Source organism: Antennarius striatus, chromosome 23, assembly GCF_040054535.1.
Source record: "Antennarius striatus isolate MH-2024 chromosome 23, ASM4005453v1, whole genome shotgun sequence".
Classification (NCBI taxonomy): domain Eukaryota; kingdom Metazoa; phylum Chordata; class Actinopteri; order Lophiiformes; family Antennariidae; genus Antennarius; species Antennarius striatus.
In genome coordinates this window covers 3,615,509-3,642,460 of record NC_090798.1, presented here as the reverse complement: position 1 = coordinate 3,642,460, position 26,952 = coordinate 3,615,509, and the positions used below count along the sequence as shown (strand labels likewise).

At 41.2% G+C, this 26,952-nt stretch overlaps 3 protein-coding genes and 2 non-coding genes across 5 annotated transcripts in view; all 5 read right to left on the bottom strand.

Annotated features, from left to right (window-relative positions):
* The window catches only part of nhsl2 (NHS-like 2), a 93,605-nt gene extending 89,887 nt beyond the window's left edge, over positions 1-3,718 (bottom strand). The window contains exon 1 of the mRNA XM_068307966.1: positions 2,723-3,718. Coding sequence (XP_068164067.1) covers positions 2,723-3,020 — 298 coding nt within the window. The 5' untranslated portion in view covers positions 3,021-3,718. The remainder of the gene's footprint in view (positions 1-2,722) is intronic.
* Positions 3,719-10,374: 6,656 nt separating this feature from the next.
* Positions 10,375-14,288, bottom strand: rps4x (ribosomal protein S4 X-linked). Its single transcript, XM_068307895.1, has 7 exons — positions 14,243-14,288; positions 13,617-13,694; positions 13,056-13,236; positions 11,589-11,686; positions 11,292-11,463; positions 11,054-11,211; positions 10,375-10,531 (listed from the first exon to the last, which is right to left on the bottom strand). Exons 1-7 carry the CDS (start codon positions 14,243-14,245, stop codon positions 10,430-10,432), a joined length of 792 nt encoding a protein of 263 aa, XP_068163996.1. The 5' UTR covers positions 14,246-14,288; the 3' UTR covers positions 10,375-10,429.
* On the bottom strand, positions 10,877-10,945 carry LOC137591029 (small nucleolar RNA SNORD61). Its single transcript, XR_011034582.1, has one exon. It is a non-coding gene; the product is annotated as a small nucleolar RNA SNORD61 (small nucleolar RNA).
* On the bottom strand, positions 12,839-12,913 carry LOC137591028 (small nucleolar RNA SNORD61). Its single transcript, XR_011034581.1, has one exon. It is a non-coding gene; the product is annotated as a small nucleolar RNA SNORD61 (small nucleolar RNA).
* A 1,867-nt stretch (positions 14,289-16,155) lies between the features above and the next one.
* Positions 16,156-26,578, bottom strand: cited1 (Cbp/p300-interacting transactivator, with Glu/Asp-rich carboxy-terminal domain, 1). The gene is made up of 2 exons (XM_068308577.1): positions 26,382-26,578; positions 16,156-21,057 (listed from the first exon to the last, which is right to left on the bottom strand). The coding sequence occupies exon 2, from the start codon at positions 21,036-21,038 to the stop codon at positions 20,466-20,468; it is 573 nt and encodes a 190-aa protein (XP_068164678.1). The 5' UTR covers positions 21,039-21,057; positions 26,382-26,578; the 3' UTR covers positions 16,156-20,465.
* Positions 26,579-26,952: the final 374 nt, after the last annotated feature.

Below are 26,952 nucleotides of genomic sequence, written 5' to 3'. Positions count from 1 at the left end.
TGGGGTCAGGGGGGGAAGAGTGTGGTTTCCCAGAGAATTGAGCTGGAAACAGGCACTAAAAGAAAACACCCTGGTTCCCACTCGCATTCTTGGGATACTCCTGCCAAAGTCTGGGTAGCCAGCAGAAAATGGCAGGAAATAAACCCAGTATGAGAAATGCAAAAGCCGCTGAGGATGAACTCCTCAAGTTCAGGCCCCTCTGAGAGAGAAAGTCCAGCGGAAACTGGATTTGAACTCTGGCGCTATCAATCCCTGCAAACGGACTCAGTATTCTTCTTTATCAGCGTGCCCCCCCGCCCCCCCCTGGGCAAAGGAAACCGGCGTGAACCTTTCCAGAGGAGATCCAACTCCTGAACAAACTGGAAAAAATCCCCTCATCCAGGCCTGGGGCATGTGTTTCAGCGTTGGCCTTATGCAACGCTTTCACATTTTTTGGCAGATAGAGGGGGGGGGGGGTTGTCAGCGGATGTGTTAGGAGGAAGAGCACACACCCACCAATGAAGGGAAATCAAAATGATTTTTAGTCATTATGCAAAACCATTAACGCTTCTGGTAAATAGTCGCTTGAATATTCCTGTGTACACACACACACACACACACACACACACACACACACACACACACACACTGGTCATTGATGAATTAGATGAATCCAAATTCATCGCTCTACGTAGCTCCAACGTGTTTTTTCTCAATCTTCTTTTGGAGAAGGTAACATCAGTGTTTTCAATCTTTTGCTGAGACAGAAGGCGAGCGCGAGAGGTGGTGGATGGAGGAGGAGGAGGAGGATGATGAAAGACGAAGGCCCTCTATTGATCATTTAGCTGTGTGCTTCTGCCCACGTCGGTGATACAGTAAGAACCCACACAGGCCAGCAAATGGGTGAGTTCCTCCCTTTAAAGTAAACCAAGAGGCAAGCTGTGTTTGGTTTTATCTCTCCTCTCCTCTTTTCCAACGCTACATCTGCTTGGTGCTTTGAGGGACGAACTGGTATCATACTGTACACACACACACACACACACACACACACGCGCACACACACACACACACCGCTGACAGCATTGTAAACTCTTATTCACAGGCAGCTTGCCTCATTGGTTCGCTCACTCTGGAGCTCTTATGCAAACATTGAGAGAACAGCCTGCAACAAGTTAGCAGCCAAGCAGAAAATGTCCCATCATGCAACTGGGCTGCATCTTATCTGCTATAGGGAACTGTTGTCAGAGATGGAACAATAAACTCAAAGACACTTACATCAAGACAAAGCATCGTACACTATTGTGTGATTGATTTGTTATGCAACAAGCACGATTGTATCGTACAATATGCTTGTATAATGTATCACAGGGTCAATTTAGATTATTGATTGACAGCACAGATATAAAAAAACCACAATGGTTCATTTGTTAACAACATGCTGACCTTTGAACAGGCTTTTATTTTCACAACTGTTTTCAAATATTAATTCCAAATTAGCCCCCCACAAAAATTCATTCATCAGTGCAAAAACAGTCATAAGATTAAAAAAAATCAAATTTAAAAAAAAGCATTTAAGGGACAACCTCCTGAAAATGAGTGTCACTCTCTTCATGAACAGTTCATTTCATTTCAGCTCATTTTTCTTCCCCAACAAAAAAATAAAACTCTTCAAACATAAAATGAGCCCTAACAAATGTTTGAGATTGTCTCCTGACATGTCTGAAGACATGCAAAAACACATTTTCTTTAAATAATAACTTGTCTCAGATGTGTTTTCACCACATGTTCCAAAATTCAAGAAACTGAATATGCAAATATTAATTCAAAAGTTTAAACAGCTGGCTGCAAGATGTCTTCACAGAAAGACTCTCCATCACATGCGTGTACATTTCATAATAGATCACGATTGGCTCAAAGGCTGTGACGTCATAACCGTGATCCGCGTCTATAAACTTAACCTGACATTTAAACTGACCTAAGACACAACTTCCTTCAGATAAATGTGAAAACGTGTATCAATAATGCTTCAAGATGACGTCAGCGTCATCTTTGGAATGCATGGTAACCGTGACGTCATCGGAAATGAAAGCTTGAACGAGAGAAGCTGACAGGTAGATGACATCTCCGCTTCACCTTCCGCTCGCCACGCCTACAAGGTGGTGCCTTCAGGAGCATCGTGTAAACCAAACTCACAGCCGGCTTTTGACACACAACATTAACTTCACAGGTTTGAAAATGCAAAACCAACAGTGTTTGGTCTGACATCATTCTTGCATCATTTATTGACATGCCCACAGGGGGCTTTACTCTCTGCAGCTTCATTTTTATTTAAATGCCTCTTTTTAACATCAGAATTCACTCAGTTTTGATATTTCCTACATCAACCGAACTCAAAACAGCTCACCAACAGCTGACCATGACAACCCCTCATAGTAATAAACCTCTCACTTACTCACACCCTGAATAAATCTTTAACTGGGTGAACTGGGTGAGTCCACACAGTTTACAAACCACAAATCTCACTATAAGGTGCGGATCTGGGCTGAAACCCCAAAGTTTGACACCACCAACTTCACTCCCCTGAAACAGCTAATTCAGCTCCCCTGCAGCAAAGTGACTCCAGGTGTGTGTGTGTGTGTGTGTGTGTGTGTGTGTGTGTGTGTGTGTGTGTGTGTGTGTGTGTGTGTGTGTGTGTGTGTTTTCTTAAAAACGTTTTTTTTTTTTTTTTTAAATTTCCTCTTACTTCTCGGAGGAGGTTTGCTGACCAGCTCCGCGACGCGCCTCTGCAGCCGGACCACTCTGCCCTCCAGGGCGCCGGAACGGTGGCAGATGGACACCAGCTCTCCCTCCAGCTCCCCCAGGATGCTCACCGAGTGTCGGGACAGATCTGAGAGCTGCCGGAGCACCGAGCACAGGGTGAAGCCGCACACATCCACCAAGTCCCCGAAAATTTCCGTCCGCTGCTGCTGCGCCTCCAACAGCCTCCTGCCGTCGGGCTTGCACACATCTTTAGGAAGTATCGTCCTCTTGCAAAAAGGCATGATTTGCCCCTATAGCCAAAAAACAGAAGAAACTCCACAGATAGTCAAGTTATATTCCTGTGGTCCTTCTCCCTCCCGTTGGCGCACAGACGCATACTCCGGCTCCTCCAGGAGGAAAAACTCCACAGCTGTTGGAGACGCTTGGAGCGAGTTGCGCGTCGTGCGCCCTCATTGTTTTTGACTGCAAGCGCTTTTCTTTTTTTTTCTTTTTTTTCTTTTTTTTTTTTGCAAGAGAGGGACTCAGCTGGTGAGAAGGTTGACGTCAGATCACATAGAATGTAACAGAAAATATCCGGCATTGTTATTCAAAATAAAAGCCCGAATTAATTTACTCTATCCAACCCTCCAAACCAGTGAACGCAAGGACTTTGTGGATTATTTACATATTTAATCAGATTTCCGTCATTAGTTTAGAATATACGCTGACACATCTAATCTTCTAGTGTTTTTTTTAATATGATTGTTCCTAATAATTTAGACATGATGCCTAATTCTCAAAAGTTTTAAATAAAATTCTACTTTTCAATGTGGGTTTCATCATTAATTTGTGGTATGAAAACTTTTATACACACACACACACACACCAAAGAAAAATGTAGATAACTGAAATGGAGTTAATTTAGTTTTTTGAGTATTTTAATGATTTTTTAAATAACTTTTGAGGTGGATCTCCTGAGATATTTTTATCACGCTCTTTGCTTTTAATTTGGAGAGATGTAGCCCAACATCCGGTGTGATCTTTTCAAACTTGACGTAGAGCAACAGTCCGGTGTTCCCCGAGAAGGAAACCTGTCCGAGGAGGAGGGGAGGAGATGGAGGAGGAGGAGGAGGAGGAGGAGAGAGAGATGAAGAAGTGTGGGGCAGGATGGGTCACAACTTCGGGAGTCTTTCATGCGTCAAATTGTGTGTGTGTGTGTGTGTGTGTGTGTGTGTGTGTGTGTGTGTGTGTGTGTGTGCGTGCGTGCGTGTGTGTCCGTGCGTGATGCATGTAGACGAATGCGTGTCAGGGCGTGAGCGGATGAAAGTTTGCACTAAAGGGGATTAAAATTGCTGCAGAGTAGAATATTTTAAATTTCCTCCTATCTCTGAAACGAAACATTCCCTGTGTTTATTTCTCCTTTGACCCACTTTCTAGTTAAATACTTTTCCTTGAGAAATACTTTAAATTTGAAGCCCATAAGGGAAGATTCTGTCATTCATTTTGTTAGTATAATAGATTAACTGGTAACAAACCAAAAACTGATAACAATAAATAAATGAATAAATAAATAAATGAATAAATAAATAAATAAATAAATAAATAAATAAATAAATAAATAAATAAATAAATAAAACAATAGTTACATGTAAGGTGTTGTGGATGTAAGGTGTAAAAGTAAACCTAAGACATAAAGTTCCAATTGTCACCCTGGAAGTTTGAAAAAACCTGAACCTCTCTATTGAGTTCAAACTGACATTCAGGCTGAAGCAAATAATATTTTTTTAAAATGCAAACATTAATTAACATGAAATAAAGATTAATGTCTGTGCATAATACAGTTCTGTTGACCTGGTTGGCAGAACAATCTACTCTGCATATGTCACTATTTGTATAAGTCTCGTGATAACATTACATGACACAGTTACATAAATGTAACAGGATTTCACTGCACTCCTCTTCAGTTTTCTGTTTTCTGCTCCACGTGTCATGTATGGAAGCATGTACTCCGATTACTTTATTATGTTATGTGTATTTTAATATTTTTGGTTTTCTTTCTGCGACCAAAACAAGCCTTCACAAGCAGGCAGACAAACAAAAGCTCATGAACGCTTCCAAGCTGGAAGAGCAGACGACGTGACTGCAGGGTGGAGAACAATACATCGGGTATTGATTAGGAGTCAAACTCCCATCTACAAACAATATCCGCCAGATTGTGTCTGTCCTGTTTCACATAATTTTTCAGAGCTCTGACCTTTGACCTCCTCCATGACTATTGAGATATATCTACAAACTATGTTAAAGATAGAGTCGGAGGCTTTCATGACATCTACTGCCTTTATTTTGTGTGTATTTAAGTGTGTTTTCAAAGAGCTGAAGTATGCAGTGATCCCTCATTACTTGCAGTTAATGTGTTTCAGGACCAGCCGCAAATACAAAATTCCGCGATACAGCAACAACCTTTTTATTTTACTGTTTACGGTAATTTAAACATTTCTGAACCCTCGCCATACTGATGTTAAAAAAACTATCTGCATTACCCTTTCCCACACTCTTATAGATTTTTTAAAGTGCTTATAAGTGTTTCTTTAATACATGGAAGTGCGTTGCGTTCCATGAGTGTCGGAACGCAACGCACTTTCGGATGCTGTCAGCCAATAGAATGCGCGTGCGGTATCACGTGATTACCTACTAAAAGGCTTGATAAATGTAAAAAAAAAAGAAAGAAAAACGGTTTGGAAACTCTTTATTCATAGATGTTGATGTATTTAATGGTCTCCAAGGCCACCACTAAGAACATCGTCCTACTTCTGCGTATATTGTGTTTGAATAGCCTGACTCTCCACTGCCCTCTTGTGGACACATCAATGTCAACGTAAAAGATGACTGGAAGAACGGCAATAAAAAAGGCCAGAAAAGTTATAAACATTTAGTCTATGATCATCTGTTCAAAGAGGAACTTCGAGGTCATCCTTTTAATTATTTGGTGACGACCACCCTCAAACGTGAACGTGCAGTTTTGCAGTGATATCTTCACCCTCCTGCAGCTTGAGGTAAATTCCCAGCGAGCTTCTCGGCAGTTCTTTCCAGGATCGTCTAACTTCCTCTGAAGCCTTGTGAAAAGTCCCCGTTACTCTTCTCCAGGCTTGTGTAACGCACCCCTCCTCCCTCACATCTGGCCCTCAGAGCGCCCCCTGGGCCCCCTTTGGATTGCCCCTCCCAGACGTGAACTTGGCCCACCTAAATGTTTTTGTTCATGCAAGTCGGTCTTATGGAGACGGGGGGATGGAAAGACAGAGAAAACGACAAAGAATTTTAACAGAAACGTCCCTTTATTGACACAATTCAAAATATCAACATGAGAGCATTGCGTGGTAGAGGGTGTGTGTGTGTGTGTGTGTGTGTGTGTGTGTGTGTGTGTGTGTGTGTGTGTGCGTGTGCAACAGCAAAAAATGTTGATATTTCAAAGTGCACAAAGCGAAAGACAGATGAGACAAAAAAAAAAAAAAGGTGCGGCTGCATTACATCATCGTCACGGTTACCATGGCTGTCCGCTAATTATAACAGCGTTATCATTTTGGTCCATCAGTTACCATGACAACCAAAATGTCACCTCATCAACCAGGCGACAAGCCAATCATCCCTTCAGATAAAATATGTTAAAATACTTCCCAAAAGCCCGCCCTCAACTGTCAGCCAGCCAATCAGCCGGCTGTCAATCACATGGAAGAAATTGATTAGAAACAGCTGTTTTCAACCGCTGACTCCGCCTCCCCCCTCCGCTCTGATGACTGACTTCATTGTTTTAGCAGCTCAGCCCACTCCTCTGAGCACGCTCCAAAATTACCACCATTACTTGGTCTACTGGTCCTCCCCCCTCCTCTCTGTATTATTATTATTAGGACTAGCAGCAGGATTTAGTCTCATCTTGCGTTGTCTCACATCCAGCACTCTCAGGTTATTACAAACTTTAAAGTGTCCCAAGAAGAGTTGTGGAGGACACTCATGGTGGGGGTTCCCATTGGAGCTCAACACGCTGCATCTTCACTAGAAATAAATTGAGAAAACCTTGCGAGCAACACACACACACACACACACACACTCACACACCAAACCGCCTGCTGGGGGACACGGCTGGAACATGTCTGCTCTTCCAATTGAGAATTTTAGCTGCATTTCCAACAGCATTGACAGAAAGCTGCATTGCAGCAAGTGTGTCCCAGTTGTGTGCATCACTTTTTAATTGGAAATGTTTGCTTGTGGTAGTGCTGATGCCTCACGGCAACAAGGTTCTGGGTTTGATTCCTTTGTGTTTGGGGTTTGTGTAGGTTTCCTTTGGGTTCTCCATCTTTCTCCCACCTCAAAACATGCAGCTTAGGTGAGTTGGAGTTGGTGTATGCATGTGTCTTTTTTTGTCTTTCGTGTGGTCCCACGATGAGCTGGCGTTTTATCCAGGGTGTGCCCTGCATCTCACCTGTAGCCAGCTGGGATAGGCTTCAGCCGGGACCCGAAAGTCGAATCAAGAGTTCTTGATAAGGCGATTGCAATCGTCTCATCTACAAGAAAACGGATTGGACTTTTCGTTTTCTGAAGGTGTGTTGCTCGGGGACACCGTAGAGATGGAAAAACACCAACAAAACACTTATTTTCTAACATTTTTTAACATTTAAAAAAATCTTTTTAGACAAAATCCTTCCAAGACAACTAGCAAGAAAGATCAGACTTACAGTCGACTTATTTTTAAAGCAAAAATCTTACTTTAACTTTTTTTTTTTTTTGTAGTTTATTTCTTTATGGAGATGAAAACAAATTTTTCCTTGGATTGAGTTGAACTTGAACGCACCAGTAAACCTGTGCCAGATCCATGTAAATTAAAATTTCACATTAATATTGGTCATGTCATATAATATTAAATTATAAGCTAGTATAAATTAGTTAACTTGCTATTTATATGCTATCTTAAGTTTAAATAAGGATAAAGTCACATATCAATTGGTTACCGATATGGAAACACATAAATAGGAAGAGACTACAGCTTCAAAACAAATTATTTTACCTCATGAAACTATAACTTTTTTACTGAAGCACCTATTTATACTATAAAATATACATCAATATATAACATATAAAGAATTCTAGTGACTCAATGCCAAACCTGCTTCTGATAGGAGCCCATCATAGAGGCCCCAGTTCAAAAACAGGCTTTTGAAAGTGTGTTGAAATCCTTCGCTATAACTTTTGACGTCGCCAAGCCGATCTGACAGACCCGCACATAATGCTTTATGGCTGGCCTAAATATTCTTGTGTGTGCTTTCTGTCAACCAGAACACTTGAAAACACACAGTCCAGACATTCGCTTTGGACTCATGTTTTTAGCTGTGTAACCTGATAATAATCTTAGAGGATAAAGACATCAGGGAGACGTTAATCATGATTTAAAGTCAATTTTCTGCGTTTTTTATGAGAATGTATACAGCCGTCCCGCTGTTTAATTTGCTGTGCAATAATTCAGCGTTTTATTTCCTGTTCTTTGAATCAATGTTGTCCTCCTCGGCTCATGTTTCTCTTGCTTCTCTCATTGTCCGGCCAAACACACTTCAAAGCCCGTGTGTGTGTGTGTGTGTCTGTTCGATGTGATTGTTGCTTCTCTCACATGGGGATGCAGAACAGGACCAGAGCAGGGAGTCTGGCGAGTATCATATTTCAGACATTCAAAGACTGTGTGCATGTGTGTGTGCGTGTGTGTTTGTGTTCCCAAGCCAGTAAAAACGGGGACAATGCTGCTACTTTGGCTTTTCTGGAACCCTGGGGGAATTTAAAATCTGTTGTTTCCTTTTCCTTCACGCTGATCTGTTCACACTGACAGCTCAGGTCAAAGGTCAGCATGTCAGTGGATTCAGATACACTGGAAATCATGAAAGAAGCTTCATTACCCATTATAGTCATAATGGACTTTGTTCCTATGATTCAAAGTGTTTTATACAAAAATTATGAAAATAAAAGGAATCAAACTAAGATAAACAAAAATAAAATAAAAATAATCAATAAATTTAAGAGCATATCAAATCAAGTAAATAAAGTGAATGTATTAACTGTTGAGATTACAATCAACTGACTCCACTGTCAGATTACAGAACTGCATCAGAGAGCAGACGGTCACGGGGTGAGCTGCGCTCCTCGACACACACCAACACACACACATACTGACACACACATTCCTGCTGTGTTTTTGAGTCATGCGATAGGAGTGGCTGGAAGGGGAAGTCACGAGGGCGGTGGTGATCTCTTGTTCTTTAACTCGCACACTCAAGAGGTGAATCTGAGGGCTGGAGCAGGATAAGACAAAAACACACATACACACACACACGCGCAGAGGTGGTGTATGCCAGGCCAGGTTTCTGCAGTGAGAGGCAGGCTGTTTCCCAGCAGTCACCATATGGACTGGTACTGAAGTCAGAACACAAAGATGGAGGGATGAAGTTAAAGCAATAGGAAGTAGAAATGAATGTTAAGGATGACAACTGGTAACTAAAAAGGAGGAAAAGGACAGTGAAGGGCAGAATTGGTGCAAAGAATGGAGGATATAAGATGAACAGTAGCTGCAGGGAAGGTCAAGAAAGGAAAGCAGATGAGTCAAGAAGGATGGATACAAGTTTAAAAAAAAAAAGAGGGATAAAAAGTTGAGGCCATTTGAAATAGAGGAGCAAATATATGAAGGGATAGATGCAAAAGGGATGGAAAGATGAAGCCAGGGATGGATCTGGCAGGAACGGTTGACCTTGTAAGAGAAAAAGTACTGGAAGGATGGAAGGAATGTCTTTGTGGAAGGGGTCGGGATGGGGTCTTTGAAAAGATGGACATAAATAGGAAGCATCAGAGCATGAGGTAGGTTAAATTCAGTAACTGACAGAAAGAACCAAAGGAAGATGGGATGATGAAATGAAGCAGATAGAATGCATATAGTGTTACAGCTAAAATGCAGAGGAATAGTTGGATAGAAGAAAGTGGAAAAGGAAGGAAAAGGGGAAGAGGTGAAGGAAGCAGTGCAGGACACTAGATAAAAGACTGAGAGGCAGTACAGAAAAATGGAGAGAATAGAGCAAACAGATGGGAGGATGGAGGAGTGATCTGGCCACAGGTAGACAGATTGAGGGATTTCTTCTGAAGCAACGGATTAAATTCAAAAGCAAATCCAATACCGTATTGGCCCGAATATAAGAGTGTTTTTTGCATTGAAATAAGACTGAAAAAGAGGGGGTCTTCTTATAATCAGGGTCGTCTTATATTCAGGCCAATACGGTATTTATATTTAACAATTAACGAAAAAATTTCATTTGAAATGTTATTTTACTGCCAGCAGCTACATTTCTAGCTGGCTTCTTTGATGAAACCATAAAAAGTACCTCCTGCTACTGACATCACTTCCTGTTTACAAATTAGACCCTTTTCTGAGATGTCATCTGAATTTCAACCTGTCAAATACCTCCTGCAGGGTGTCGTTCATTTAGAAAATAGATTGCACAACATATAATATGGTTTTTCGACTGCCTCAAATTGTAAATAAAAATTTCCCAATTAAATAGCTTTTCCTGCAACACCCCCAGGGCGTGATCAGAGCCTTGCTACCAGCGAGTAAGTAAAACGCTGACCCAAACGGATGTTTTGTAAATAACAGTTTATTTGAAAACCAGGTGTCGGTCTGTGGGACAGTTTAGCTGCTACCCTGCTTGGCGGCCAGCCTCTTGTCTCTCTCCTCGGCAATGGTCAGACGGATTCCCTTTCCTCTGGGCAGGGACACCCAAGGCTTGTTGCCCTGGAGACAGACAGGAGGGAGAAAATGTTTTGTTCAAATCGACTGCTCTGTGTTTCAGATAAAAATCAGGTAAACCAGTCAACGACGTAGAACATTTCACCGGTTAATTTACAGAACCAACAAACCATTAAAGAAAATCTCATGTGAGATCAAATTAAAGGCCAATATAGAGAATAATTCAATTTTGCAATAATCGATTATTACCACCCATCATAGCAAACTGAGTACAGGTATCCTGACATTCTGTAATGTGAGTGTGAATGTTCTGATGGCATCATCAGCCATGACCCACGCTGCTGTAGATCAGGCCTCAAGGCAATCCGAACGAGGTTAACGGTTTTGACGGAGCTCAGAACTTCTTAGAGGAATTGATAGTTTTTTTCATCGCTAGTCAAAAGAAGACGTCATCACTGCTCCAAAGTCGTCTGTACTGGGATAAACTGATGTGGGCAACGGAACATGAACGGTGGTCCTGATGTTCGCCCTTCGGATCACAGACCAGAAGAGTCAAAGTTTCCTCACCTTGCCAAGGACGAAGATGTTAGAGAGCCTGGTGGCGAAGCTGTTGCCTGTGCTGTCTTTGACGTGCACCACGTCGAAAGAGCCGGGGTGACGCTCCCTGTTTGTGATCACGCCGATACGCCCCAAGTTAGCACCGCCAGTCACCATGCACAGGTTACCTGGGGGGACGTGGGGAGACAACGACGTTTCAAGTACCAAACAGACAGAATCTGATGCGTGATTGGTCAGAGGAACCTACCAGTATCAAACTTGATGAAGTCTGTAATCTTGCCAGTTTCCAGGTCGATGCGGACTGTGTCATTGACCTTGATGAGGGGGTCTGGGTAGCGGATGGTGCGGGCATCGTGGGTCACCAGGTGGGGGATTCCTTTGGTGCCAACCAGAATCTTCTTCACCTTGCACAGCTTGTACTGCAGAGGGAGCAGATTGTTAGAATCAAAACAGTTGGACGACCTTTTGAGAACGTCTCAAAGGCAGTGAATGCAAACCCTCCACAGGCCACAGTAAGCTGCTCTAAATTTTGATCGGTTCTTACCTTGGCCTCCTCAGCAGTGATGCGGTGGACGGTGAAGCGTCCCTTTACATCATAGATTAGCCGGAAGTGCTCGCCGGTCTTCTCGATGCTGATCACATCTGGATAAACAGAAACAGAATCAGACTCTTAACATCCAAATCATGTTTGAGGGCTGAAGCAATCAAAGACCAATAAGACACCCTCTGGCTCTGCAGAAATAAATCATGACTATCAATCCTAGCCTGCCATTAATGGTGACAGAGTAACACCAGGGATGATGTAGCTCGACTTTGGTACCTATTATTCTGTTCCACACTGCATAGTCACAACAATGTGCTGATTTTCCCATTACAGATGGGTTTTACAACCTTACTTTTGGTCAACATCGAGTTACTAGTTCCTTCAACCATAGAAAAAACAAAAAAATTAAACACCATTCACACAGCCAGTTTAAATGACCTGAAATAACTATCAATCTGACCTGCTGTTGAGATGTTGAGATTGAGATGAAGTTACTCAAAATTCTTACTAATTAGTACACAAACATGCCATTATTTTCATCTGTTGATCAGTGAAAAATGTCCTCCTATGCAACCTTCCTTAAGCGACCGGGTGTTTTATGTGGACAGATGAACAAATTGAGGTCATCTTGCGGTGAAGGCTCCCCTTGGATTTGAAAATTAAATCCCTTCACCTCCGTGTGAGGCTGCCGGATAGTTCCAAGGTGAAAAAAACAACTTCTGTTGACAGCAGGTCTGTCACGACTGTAAACACCTGCTTTGTTTTTGCCACCAATGGAATCTAAAATGAGGTTGCTAAAAGTTCAGATTACATTCAAACAGAGCTGAACACGGTCCACGAGTATTCAAACCTTTTTATACCAAACAAACACTGCCCTTTACACAAGGACGCACACACACTTCGCCATCCTGTATTAGTTTCACATTCAACAAATCAACAATCCATCCCAGGCTGCATGTGATTGTCGGCCCTGTTAAGATATCCCAGTAAGAGGTGTGTCAGATTTCACAGTCAATCCTGCAAACAGAAAAGTGACTTATATCTGTTTTAATCATTTTTTGCTTCTACCAACCAAAACACACAAGTTCTTTGAGGTTTCCTCTGAGCAAACTGTTTTGACGCAGAGAGAAGTCTCAAAAACTACAAAAGAAGAATCTCAAATGTCACGGTTGAAAATAAAGCTGCTTTGCATCTTAACCGTGTCATTCATTTAGACCAGAAGACGACATGCCTCCAAAAAGATGCAGCTGGAGCTCAGAACTTCTTAGAGGATCGGTCATGTAGTTTCAGCTCATTGCTGATCAAAAACAAAATTTCATCATCGCTCCTCTCCTCTCAGTGAAACCCAGTAAACCCTACATGAATGCCACCAAAAAGAATCAGAGGTCGCATCTAATTCAACATTTGCCAATAATCACAATAACAGGAGAAACTAACTTGGACTTGATCCTGACCAAGTCAACTCACCCATGAATCCAGCGGGGTAGGTGATGTCGGTGCGGACCTTGCCATCGATCTTGATAAACCTCTGCATGCAAATCTTCTTCACCTCATCTCCAGTCAGGGCATACTTGAGGCGGTTCCTCAGGAAGATGATGAGGGGCAGGCACTCCCTCAGCTTGTGGGGACCGGTTGAAGGTCGAGGAGCCTGACATAGAAGCCATCGGTAACAATCAAATGTAAATAAAGACACTTTGAGATATGTGCTCAACACACACGGTCAGCTGCTATTTGAAGTTATGACCAAACTTTCTTCCAACTATTCAAATTCATCTGCAGAAGTTACATTTACAGTTAGAAATTAATTATGTTACTGGTCTTCGTAGATTAGTTTTACATGACACATATGAGCATTGAGTGCATGCATGTATAGTATGATTATGAATGGGCAGCTCCTGCCTGTGCACCATGTATTTCCTTACAAAAGTGGTTTTATTTTAGCCCCTTCAACCCGACAGGACAAAAAAGTGAGACGAGACTACATTCAGCACCGATGCCAATATTAATGGAATAATTAATGTTACTTACGAACACTCCAGTGAGCTTGTCAAGCATCCAGTGCTTTGGCGCTGCGACGCGCTTGAGGTGCTTCTTCGGTCCTCTTGCCTGAAAAGAGAACGGTAGGTCAGCTGCAAGTAAGTCAAAAATACCGTAAAATCACCCCGGTGTCGAGGGACACGGGATAATTTTAGGAATACCGGTAAATTGAGCTTCCCTTAGCAAGCTAGGCTAACATACAGCGGTAAGAGGAGAGTAGCTGGTTGGGCTGCGGCCTACCGTTAGCCTGGATAAAACACATTAACTACAATACTTTGAATCCCATTATTAGTTTTGAGCGATCTTAAAAAGATGAAAACTAGTCGCTTGAGTGAAAGATACCCATTTAAAATATTATTAACTCATTTAACTAGCAGGCTAACGGTGTTAGCCGCAGACAAGCTAACAAACCGTGGGTGAAAACCGAAGTTGGGGTTAGCGGAATTCAAATCGTCAATAAAGAGCAGAAATCGCTGCGGCTGCTAACAATTTAGACATTTACCATCCGATAAGAAGTGGAATTTGAAACTAGGATATATATGTCTTTGATAGGATAACAGCAAAAAGTGATGTTTGATGATTATTTCTGAGACGAATCATGAAAGAATCCAGCTCACCATGTTGGAGTCTGCGGGGAAAAGGACCTCCCTTTTTCCGGTATTGATGGATAAGGCCGAATACGGCAGAGCAGGAGGGACATAAATGTAAAATGTCGCAAAAGTCAGTGACTTTCTCCATGTCACCTAAGGGGCTCCGTAAGATTACAAGTGTTTTTATTACTATAAAAAAAAACGCGTATTAAATATTAGCAAGTGAAAATAATGGCGACGAATAAAGTGAAAATAGTAGCAAGTAAAATATTATAGAAAGGAACTATGGGTAAGCTCTTCAACAAAAGTGCATTTTTTCCCCAAAATGATAAGGTGTTGAATATATATAGCATGACATGAATGGAATAACTTTAATATTGTTAAATATTAAATAATATAAGTATTATTAAATAAGTGACCTGTTTAGTTTAGTTTATATACAGTATAATAATGGAAACTAAACAGTATGCATTTTGTAACATGACAAAAGTCTATCAAACAAAATCCAATAATCTTTAAAATACTGCTGTACACACCTGAATGATTTTGATTACTACAGCAACTTTTTCACCTGCCTGAATTGAATTCCATTAATCAAATCCTGAATGTTCAGCAATTGCCAGGATTGTAACGAGAACAAAAAGATGTGATCTCATTACTCCTGTCAAAGCCTCTTTGCAGCAGCTCGCCGTATGTTTTTCAGCTCTCTTTGATGACATTTAAAGGCCTTTACGGCCCCTTTCCTAGCTTTAAAGGTTTAAATTTGTGCGCACACATATGTTTGAGGTCTTTTATCTGGAATGATGTGCCAGAGGACATCAGGTCATCTCATTAAATTATCACAAAATGTACTTTTATTGGGGGAAAATATGTTTAAGATGGGTGCAATAAATAAAGATTATAATTAAGTTATTACTGATTGTTCTATCTGATATGTTTTATGGGATTCAAGACATTCTTGGAGTCATCTTGCACAAAAAAAAACAAAAGTAAGAAGGCTGCATTACTGTTCAATATAGCAGTAAAGCATAATAAAATCCAGCTGATGGCAGCAATGAATTAAGAGCGTCTCTCTTTGTTTATTATTGTATGCAAATACAGCTATTTTAGTAAACTAATCAATTTCTTTTTGTATTTATCTGTGTGTCAGCCATTTAACCAGGAAGTCTCTTGAGGTGAGGTCTATTTTTTATAGGAATGATCCTCTTAAAAAAGGTAGAAAGAGTTGCATAGAAAATCAATTTGCTCGCCATAATTCACATGTAACTCAATAACACCGGCATAAAGGAGGGAGCCGGACATGTCTGATGCTGAACAGCTGCTGACCTGAGACGTCTCACTGGATTCATTTCAAAGTAAACGCCCAACATAGTTGTTGACATATATTTTGAAAAGATCTTATCGTCTTTATAGCTATGTTTTTTTGTTTTTGTCGTTGCTGCATGTTGGCTGTATTCAAAGAATAATGACTATAAAATAATGACTAACAAACGCTATTCTATTGATGACCACTAGGTGGGAGCATTGCATTAATTCGTTTGATGACTTCATCGGGGAGCCTTACGGTACAGTATATAAGTGTGAAAAGTTCAGTGATCCATTCATGAGTCATGCCACATGTTATTTCTGTGTGGAACAATCCCCAACTTTAATGTCAAAGTCCAGTCAATGTTGCCTCTACCAGCAGACGACACTCACATTTGCCTAAAATTTATAAAAGATACATTAGATGCAAATGCATGGATTTAACATAATAAATTCCTGGTATGAACTGTATAATCTGTCCATAATTCTATGGACCATGATCTATCTGTACACTCCATAATAATCCCACCCAGAGGCCAAATTTTGACTAGTCCTGCTGATAAACTACTGAATCTACTTCATATACCCATATGTAGTGCATTTGTGTATTTTTCATGACAAATATTTACTCCAGCTTTGTTTTCAATATCTTTATTTTCCCCCAAACTCAGAGCCGTAACAAAAATACAAGCATTTTTTTCAATATGATTTCAGTCATTTACATATTCATATGATGTACAGGGGAGAGCCGGTGAGCAAAAGTGCTTTAAACAAATCATCTTTGAAAAGGCTAGTATTCATTCACCATCAGAATAAAAAGAAACTCCATGTGAAAACCAACAAAACAAAACACAAAATAAGACTTTAATCTACATGTTTGAAAGTAAATATGATGAAATACAATAATGAATCAGAGTCTCATTCGGTTTCTGGAGCAGATGTGGGAGCAGTGGCTGAAAACTGTCATTATGTGGAGAGGAAACCTTGTAACAGAGGCCTTTAAACAGATATATCACTGCTTGTGTTGAAGGTTTCACAGGCCTCGATGCGCTGGAACATTTTTCATGACCCTAAGGCCCACAGGCAACGGCCCAGTGTATAACAAATCATCGCTGTCACATGGAAACTGCAAATTCACCACATTAAGTGTCAAGACCATGAAGCTTTATATGGACACTGAGCCTTGGAAGAAAACCCATCTTAGCGTCCAAAAGTGTCATAAGGTTTTTAGTTTATGAAAAAATAAAGCAGGACCAGAAACCTCCTGTTCACTGCTCAGACCAGAATTTAGGAATAAATCATGTACTGGTATAAAAATGTGTTGCTAGCCGAATGTTGTGACACAAACAGACCCCTGGTCACCTGTTTTCACACTTCATGCTACGCTACGATAGCCAGTTACTGACTCAAGCATGATTTTCAATATTTATTATTTGATGTTTGCACCAGAAAAGAAGCAGCTTCCATAAAATAAACAAAGATAAAACTAAAATCACGTTGTTGCCCTGGAATGAGCGATTTTTGAATGAGTACAGGAAGCACAGGAACATTAGGGGCGTGTTTGTAGCACTAAACGTTTCTGATTGAATACATGCAGCGTTTTACTCCCACCAAAAAACCTGCAGCCGCAACCCAGTTTGTTATGATTCATTGTGTTTCGAATTATCGTTAAACTAACTTGTGGAATGTTTGTGGGTCTAGCACAACATTTTCCTCTTTTGAAAAATGGTTTATGCATTAAAAGTTCCTGGTGAACTTTATTAAATTCCTATGATAATTCCTCCCATCTACCATCATAAGGCTAACAAAGGTGTTTACTGAACTGAATCTGCAGTTTGGGATGATGTTGAATCGCACTGATCTGATGTTTCTCACTTTTACTCACCTCATTTATGTTAATGAAGCCTAAAAAAAGTCCAAAATATTCAATATACTTGTATATTACTCAAATTACAGGAAGATTTTCTAGCATTTGAGGCTGAAAGTAGCAAATTATGATTCTTTTACTAACCAACTGAACAATTCAAGCCCATGACATATGACCTAAACTAAGGATCATGAAAAACTCTGGCCAATGGATTCACCAAAGGAAAAACGTGTCGCATATAGGTTCAGGTTTTATATGGAGTTTGAGCTAAAACATGCAAACCAAACAGCTTCCAATTGTGAAACAGGTTAATTTGTGATTGGAGGAATTCCAAATTTCAAATATTAAAAATGGTGGTACTGGTGGGAATATTTTGCATGGATCCAAGTTTTTGCCATTAGAAACCAAATATGACTGAGGCAAAAGGTCTCTGTTGAGGTTAATCTGCAATATCGGGCGTCATGGAAGAGAGGAAATGAAAACCCGCCCCAAAATATTGAAATATCTGGACAATGCACCATCTCAGGCAGTGGGAAAGTCCCTCTTGTTCATATAGTAACAAATTAAGATTCAATCAGCTGGGTTTACCACAAGACATACTACCAAAAAAAACCCCCCAAAACCAAGAAACAACTTGAAACAAAGTTGCAGAGTTGGAAACAAACACCAGACTGTCTTCGATGTGAAGAATGTTATTCTGACCCACTTTAGGCAGCGAGACGGAGGATGGGAGGAATCGGTGTGACCGTCTGTCAGATCCGGAGATGAGAAGCATCTTTATTTCTTTTTTACTCTATTCAGCGTCAATAAAGTCATTTGTTCAGGAAATGTTTAGCTGAATGTTAGAAAGAGAATCAGTCAATTTACCCCTTAGTTGGGTTTTCATTAATCACCGCTTCTCGCATTTCATTGAATGGAGAAAAAGAAAACGGAGCTCATCGACTGTAACCAAGATCTTGATGAACAACAGCAACTGCTATTAGGTAAAAGCGAATTGCGAGTCAAGACACGTGTGCGCTTCTTGAGGAAATGAATATGTGTGAGTAACACGACCTCTCTACATAAATAAGGTTTTTCTCCACAAGTGGAGGATTCCATTTCCCACCGATGCACACTTGCATTTTCAGGCTCGCACACGGTCGTTCACTCTCCCTCCTTTTTCACACACCGACAACCCCGATACCCTGTGAAGTCTGTAACTGAGCGAGTGGCTGTTTCATGGCTGCTACTCTTCTTTCGCAGCTGTAACACCATCCCCACGTTCCTGTGTGTGTGTGTGTGTGCGGCGGGTTTATTCTAGGTGCCTTTGTCTGCCTGGACATGGTTTGGTTTCAGCGTGTTTGTGTGAACGCGAAAGCGCCGCACAGGTGAGTCGTCGCATCCGAAACACAGGTGTGATGTCTCTAGCATGTGGTCTGAGAAGAGACCCACAATGCCCGGATGACAGACGGACCCGGGTTGAGGCCGTCGGCCTTTGTTTCTGCCGTGCTCTTCAACCCTGCCCATCTCTTCTTACCACAACAGTATAGGTCAGGGCCCCCGCCTCCATGCTACCAACATCTATCAAAGCACAATACGGCTCCTATAGGTGGACGTGGAGTTAGATGTCAGTTTGAACTCCCTGGAATTTTTTTCTGCAGTCTGGCAAGTGCAAATCAGATAGAAGTAGAAAAAGTAGAAGCAGCTTCAACTTAAAGTCCACTTACATCTAGAGTTTTCTGGAACTGCATTCTTATTGGACGTGAACAGGTTACAAATTATAACTCATGATAAAGTTTTGCAGAAGCAGCTACGAGAGGCGAGTGTATTGGTTCTGTTTGGTCAAACTGCTGTGATGCATTAAAATACATGGGATATTTCGAACATTATCACATATGCTTTTTTTGTGAAGGCTTTGCCAACATGCTACCCATATATAATATATAGATATATAACTAATACCAACTTTACAGTGGATGAAATCCACTGTCCAGCTAGCAGTGATTGTTAGCTAGCCAGCGAGTGAGCAGAGAAGCCAAAAGAAGAATGAATTTAACTATTAAACCTTCGATACTAGTTATGTTTTAGCCACAAGCACTTTCTTTAAATACTTAAGCTTAGTTGAATCCACAATCTACAAATGTATAGACTGTATACATTCAGCTGCTAGCATGTAGCGTTGACTCGTACGACCAACAGGCCTCGATCGGAGCAGACAACAATTCCCTCCATTCAGGTCCCGTGTGCCGAAAGGTTCCACAAACCTTCATCTGATTCATTATATTGAGGAAACTCATTACGTAGATGCGCTACAGAAGCACTCCTTGTCCAGATGTCCCGATGGATATCAGCCACTGTCTTAAGTAACATGTTGCATGAATGTGACTGCTTGAACCTTATTTCAAATAAAAGAAAAGAAAGTAAAAGAGATAAGCAGTTCTCGGACAATCGTTGTCTTTGTGGAGCCGACAGACAGGAGTCTTTCCCGTGAGACCAGAGTTTAATATTGTTCATTAAGAAAACAGGAAAGATACTGCTTGTCATCCTCCGCAAATTTCCAATAAAGTCATGTTCCCGTTTTCCTCAAGTGCAGTTCAAGAGAAAAACAGCGCTAACAAAGTCCAACAGGTGTGTCATCATTCCGGCTTTGTTTCCAAAAGTTGAAACATCTGCAACCTGGCTTCTACCTTGTTTTCATTAAGCCGGTGTGATGGAGAGCTGGAAAAAAAACAATGGTCTCTTTTTTTCAGCTCCTTCCTTATGTTCATACTTTCAGATGAAAGGAAAGATTAAAAAAAAACAACATCTTTCCATCAGGTTGGCTTCAACCATCAGCTTCATCCTGGAAAACTGAAACACACTGATTGAAGGGAACAAAAAGATTCGTTCACAATTTAAGAAAATCTTAATTAGGGTTTTTTTTTAAAATCCTTCCATGGAGAATGAAAGCAAAGTAGGAGGATCTCTCCTGCGTCTCTTCTGTTGGTCGTGAAATCAACCAGGAAGGACAGAAAGAGAACACAAGAGGAGGAAAAGTCTTCTCTCTCTTTGTTAATCAACTCTGCTTCACCTCATCTTCTTCTTTTGTCCCCTCGTCGGTCAGCATCCGGCTGGAACGTCTGACATGAAGTCAAACTCGTTCTGACCCAGCCAGAGCTCTGGCAGCTCGTTCGCTCGGTCCAAACCTAACTCCACCACCAGCGACATGAGAACCTCCTCGTCCACTGGGTCAAAGTCGATAATTCCACCAGCGCTGGAGCTTTGGTTTCCCACGCTGATGCCGACCCCCATCCCATTTCCTCCTAGCCCCGCGGACGGTCCGAGAAGCTGGTTTCCTGTACCCAGAGGCGAGGCGCCAAATCCCCTTTGAGCGCCGCCTGGTGCTGGGTGAACAGCAGACGCACCTGCCAGGTTCTGGTAGTGGGAGTTGAGCTTCTGCAGCTGCATGCTGGCGATGAGATGCGGCCCCGTCTGGAGGCAGAAGGGTTGGGGTTTGGAGAGAGGAGTCGCAGACAGTGACGATCCGGGCGAGGGGGCGGCGCCAGCAGATTGGGAGAACGGCACGACAGAGGTTTTGGAGGATGGGTAGTGGAGCAGGGAGCTGAGAGGAGAGGAGGAGGAGAGGTCCTTCATCGCAGCGTGGGCGTTGCCAGAGAACAGCAGTGGGGTCATCACCAGGAAAACCCAGGGGCTGCAGGAAGGAAAGGGAATATTGTATGATGACATTATAGTGATGAACAAGAGGAAATATGCTAATCAGCTAGCACTGAATTTTTCGGAGAAAACCTGGCTAGCTTAGCAAGGTTTTAGTTTCCTACAGGTCCAAATTGCTAATCGTTTCAAGAAGGTCAGATATTGATGTCAACGAAAGAAGATCTTCAGTCTCGATCCAGACGCCGAACATCGTGTTCCCGCATTGTTAGCTAACATCGAGCTAAAAAACAGACAAAAACAGCAACATAAAAATAGCTATAACTGAACAAGTGTGACTGAAATCAATGCCACAAAACATTAAACTCACCGGACAGAATCATGATCATTCCCAAAGAATCAGAAGAATAAAAATATTTTTTCAACTATTATCCTGATTTAAAGTTTAATTCATGAAAATCTGATTTGATTTTCAGTTTTCCAGTGCTTCCAGCTTTACGCAATGCTAGGCTAACTAGCTCCTGGCTTTAGCAAATTGTTCTATAGTTGCCAAGTTTTAAAAAATCAGATCATCATACTTCAAAGTTATTAAGGCATTTCTAATTTAATATTTATTTTCCTGTATGTTATCTGCTTGTTTTTTGCATCTATCGTGCACAAACACTGAGGTATCGTCTCTTTTCTCCTATAAATCGCAGAACATTTTTCAAAACAACCAAATGGGGAACATTAATTTTGATGAACTGCATCGTCCTTCCCAGAACTAAACCGCCCGCATTCTCTGCTCGGGCTCCTCGTGGCCTGTGAGAAACACTTTTGACTAAATAAAGGATGACGGATAACTAATGGGCTTCTTTTAATAGTGTTCCCAACAAACACAACTCCACGACATCTGCGGTGTTGACTTAAGAGCGACATTACTCATGTTCTTAAGACCTGGTAAGTCGCTGAATCCAGATCTGTCTGGGAAACGCAACGAGCTGACTCCGGTGTCTGGATGGCCGTGTGACTCCAAGACTGATTTTGTGTGCATTCGCTTGATGTCTGCTTTTCCTCTTGACCTATTGAGCAGCAAATTAAGCATGAAAAGGCGGCGGGGAGGAGGCTTGTGGGTAACCGATGGGGTTAGTGAGCGTTTATAGGTCTGTGCATGCGGATGGAGCTCACAACACAACGGAGCCTTTGAGGATCTTAAAGAGTGATCGGGTCACATGGCGGGACAAATGTGTATGCGTCCTGAGAACAGAGGGTGTGTGTGTGTGATTGTGTGTTAGTGCAACACACGGAGAAAAGATGTGTGTGGAGGTAGAAAGGCCGAGTAAAACAGTGTGTGTGACTCAACCCTCTTGCAAAAAGACTCCTATAGAGGCTCATGTTCGAGCCCCTGAGCTGGTTTATGTTACACACCGTTAAAACAGCATGTGTGCCTTGACACACACATACACACACACACACATGCACACAGACACTCACACGCCTGCATACACACACGCACAGCATGAGGCTATCTTTTGAGTAAGCTAATCACTTAATAATGTGTGTTGATATCCCCCCCCCCTCCACACAGACACACACAGACACACACACACACAAACAAACCTATAGGGAGGCACACACACACCCCTCACTGCACCAGTTCTCATTTAGCGAGAACATAATTGCTACAGGCAGGCATGCAGCTGCACTCCACTGATAGAGTTAATACAGACACAAAGATACCAAACAGCTGTCAGTGGCAGGTCACTGTGTGTGTGTGTGTGTGTGTGTGTGGGTGGGTGTGTGTGTGTGTGTGTTCATTATTCATTGACTGATTACTGTCAGGCTGCACATGGTGTCTCTGCACAACAACTTTCCAGCACATCGAGTCCAGGAGACACAAACATATTAAAAAAAAAAGAAAAGAAAAAAGCTGCACTCATTCTTTTCTCTGAGGCAGAGGAGAAGAAAATTGGAGCTTTATTAAAGAAAATCACAAAATACTGCACTTCCGCTGCCAATTAAGACATCTAAAAATTCCTTTTACAGAGTCTGTCTGAGGTCGGACTCGCCTTTTTTCTTTATTAAGGTTGGAAAGATGTATTTTGGCCACAGTGGAGCTTCTACATCAGCAGGATGACAGATTGGGCATGCGGACAAATTATAAACCAGTTAGTAGCAGTTAGCAGCTAAATGAAAGAAGCAAATAAAATTCTTATAATTGGGGAGACAGCAGGAGGTTGCAGAGCTCCACTGCCTAAAAACAAAAGACAAGATCAACCGCCACGTAGCAGAGAAGGTAAATTATTTTTTGGTTGTGTCGTACGTCACGGTTACCTTGCTAGCATAATGTAAACTTAATCCCCATTTAAACTGATAAAATATCATATAATTTACGACAATTAAAATAATACACAAAATCGTCAACGCCAACAAAATTTCATGCATTCTTTACGTTGCATAGTCGCGTCCACGAGAGGGCAGTAAAGAGTCAGAGAGTCAAAAAACAACAAAAATGGTGGTGGCAGAAGAAGTTGTGATGCTGTAGACGTTTTGACTGGTCTAAGGATAATAACGAAAGTAAACGCTTCATATTGTAGCAATTAAACTGTGGAAAGTTTGGTTTGCTTTAAATCTTCCTTTTCTGCAGAATATTGGTTCAAATGTCCTCCCTATAGGCTTGAAACGTATATTTATCCTTATTCACGAGCTTTACGATGGATCTTAGCGGTGACCACTAGAACCAGAAAAAAAGTTGTCTTAAAACAGACAAACCATGCATAGAAAATCCTTCAAACCACTCTGGACAGGCACTTCCTTATAGTCCATAACTGATGGATATCACATGTCAGTGCTTTTGTTCTACTGACAGCAATGTGTTCCTTGGACTCTGTATGGAAGCCTGAGTAACACATTTTTTGGTTTTATTATTTAGTCAGAGCTATTGAACATTTCATCATTTGCTCAGTTAAACTAAACTTTTATCTTGTAGTAAAAGCTTATTTCCCAGTAGACTTGAAAAGAGGAGATTCTTGAAATAAAAGCAGCTAAATCATGAGGGAGCATCGATGCGTGTCGTGTTGGAGATTTTAAGTGGACAAAACCATGCAACCTGAACTGAATATCAGCCTTTTAACAGAGTCAATTCACCATTCTTTTAGGTACTTTGGGAGAAATCGAATTGCTTTGAGGAAGACAAGAAGTGAGAAATTGTGTATCTCCCCTCGTATGAACATTATTATGGATTTGCTCATAAAAGCCTCCTGCCCAGGTCTGAGATGAGGATGGATTAGAGTCCAAACTGTTTGCTCCTCTGGTTGCAGAGCAGGAGGACGGCTGAGTGGAGGGAGGAAGGATGCTGTGTGAAACTGCTGGAGGAGAGCCAATGTTTTTTCCTGTTCACAGCTGACCTGACTCATTGTGTTCTTCCAACACTTTTATGAGATTGTGAAATCGGCCTGGGCGTACTTTCCCTGTAAATGATTTCATTAGCAGGCCAGGCTGCCGTCTTGGCTGCGAACGGGTCCACGTTTATTTTAATTATGAACGATGAAGATCTGTAGTGGCTGCCAGACAAGTGGGTCATTTTGAGATAAAATTATCATTTTGGGAGGTATATATGTGTATATATAGTCTTGATGAGTGTTTCTTATATTAAGATTATGATTAATGATTTCACTGACAGCTTATGGAAAGAGGTTGATAAAACTGCTGATTGCAATCAGTCAGAGCCCAAAATTTGTGTCACCAATGCTTTTTTTTAAAGCACTTGCAGAAAAATCTTGACATTAAGCAGCTGGTATTTCTTTTTAAAGCTTTAGTTGTGTCTTCAGTGGTTGATCATTTGTTTCCAATCATTTATCTGTAAATCTGAGCAACAAAAGAATCAATTTAGGAACGTTACCAAGAAAGAAATATGGAACTATTGAAGAAAAACTGCATAAATCCCATCTACATCTGATATGAACGTTCATCTTTAGACATCTCTGTCGCCAACAACGGATTAAAGGCCATACCCTTGAGACAACAAGCGACTAAACTCAAAGGGACACACAAGCACTTGATCAGCTGTTGATGGCGTCAGCTGATGAACCACCATCCGGGACCGCTACAGATATCTGTGTTCACAGGAAATCTGATTTGTTTCACATTAAGACACTCCGAGCCAAAACTTCCACCAAAACTTCTCCATTATGTCATTTTGCTTCACAGCAACAGTCCCATGAGAACGTGATCCTCATAATACGCCTGCTAGATCATGAAAAGCCTCACCTAGAATCTAATCACACTGGTGTCATTATTAGTTTGATAGTTATTCTGGAAAATCAATATTTCACTGACTGCTTCTCTTCAGGAAGCTTTAGAAGATAGATTTCCCAACTAACTGAATCAGAGCAGCTTGAACTACAACCTGATCTCAGATCAGTCTGTCTCTTTATTACTTGTTATCTCAGAGTCATTCATTTTCCTGTGCTCAATAACTCTTCATCACAAGATCGAGAAGATTACTTGGATTACATCAGACACCGGTGTGTGCCACATCTTAAAGGGATGTCATTGTCTCCTGTAAAGGTAAAGAATTCTTTTAAAGGATTCTCCGGATCAAGATCATATTTGGGTTGCTGTTCTGAAGCTATCTATGCAACCATATGATCTGTATCCCTTAATCCAACAGACAAGAAGCCCTTGAAATAGTCAAAACACATTAAAAAAGTTGAGATTAATAAAATTTTTTAAAACAAACTATAAACACACAATGTCTGCATAATATTTAAGAAACAGATGGTTCGATAGGATTCAGGGACACACAGCCAACCACATAAGTTTTAATTAAGCTATTAAACGTCACAAACACACACACACACACACACATCTTACAATACATACAACACACGTTCTCCCAGCCTGACACAGTTTTCTCTAATATTCTTCCAATTTTGTGTCACTGGGAAATTCATTTCTCCAAAAAACAGCATTTTTCTTTGACTTTTGCTTACCACAGCTTCTCTGTTATTTCTTATCACAACTTTGCTCTTTCAAAAGCAAACACATAATATATAATTATTTATTGATGGATAGGGAAAAAAGTTTCAAAAGATGCACACTACAAAAAACAAACAAACCAGAAGATAACATTTTGCCGCATTAAAAGTTGATTTTTTTTTTGCTAATAAAACAATAAGTCACTTCTTCTAAAAAGATTAAATCATGCTTGTATATTTTTAAAGCGAGACGAGTTTTTTTTTTCCGTGACACCCAAAAATATCATTTTCACACAGCTCCTAGCAGATCCAGCCTGACCTCATTTAAATGTTATGTAAACACTTTCCCCAGACAGATTTACGGCGCAAACACTTCCACGACAGCGAATGCCACGAGTGGACCAACCTGTGAGAATAAACACCGCTGCAGCTGCAGAGACCCCAAACAAAACCTGCGAAACAGTCCAAAGTGTTTCTGGAGGGAATTAACGGCAGCGGTGCGTGTGGAGCGGAGCAGCGTGGACCGGTACCGGAGCCTCCAGCGGGTCTGTCAGCTCCTCAGTCAGCCTGTTAGCGAATAAGAAGCAGTCTGTTCCTCACTGCCCACATCTGTGTGTGTGTGTGTGTGTGTGTGTGTCCGGGCACGCGCGCAAAACCAGGGACTGGATCTGGCAAGGATCCGGATGTAGGAAAGGAAGCGTGAATCTGATTGGTGAAGGTGAATACAAGTGGGCGGAGCCAAAATGTTGATTAAACTTGGATACCGGAAGCAAAGTACATTTAGGTGAGAAAAAAATATTTTGTCCTGTTTCAGTCTAATTTATTTATTTATTTAATCAATTATATGTTTTTTTTTTCTTTCCTGACATGTTATTACAGCAGACTTCACCTTCATCAGTTTTGGAACAACAACATCTGAAAAAAAAAAAATCACTGTCTTATCACTGTCTCGGTTGATGCACTAAGGTCACAGTGAT

Coding starts and splice junctions, on each gene's coding strand:
- rps4x (XM_068307895.1), bottom strand. Junction 11,687..13,055: donor CTACCCCGCTGGATTCATGG/GTGAGTTGACTT, acceptor CTGTTTATCCAG/ATGTGATCAGCATCGAGAAG. Junction 11,212..11,291: donor CTTCATCAAGTTTGATACTG/GTAGGTTCCTCT, acceptor ACGTCCCCCCAG/GTAACCTGTGCATGGTGACT.
- cited1 (XM_068308577.1), bottom strand. CDS start 21,038: ATGACCCCACTGCTGTTCTCTGGCAACGCCCACGCTGCGATGAAGGAC.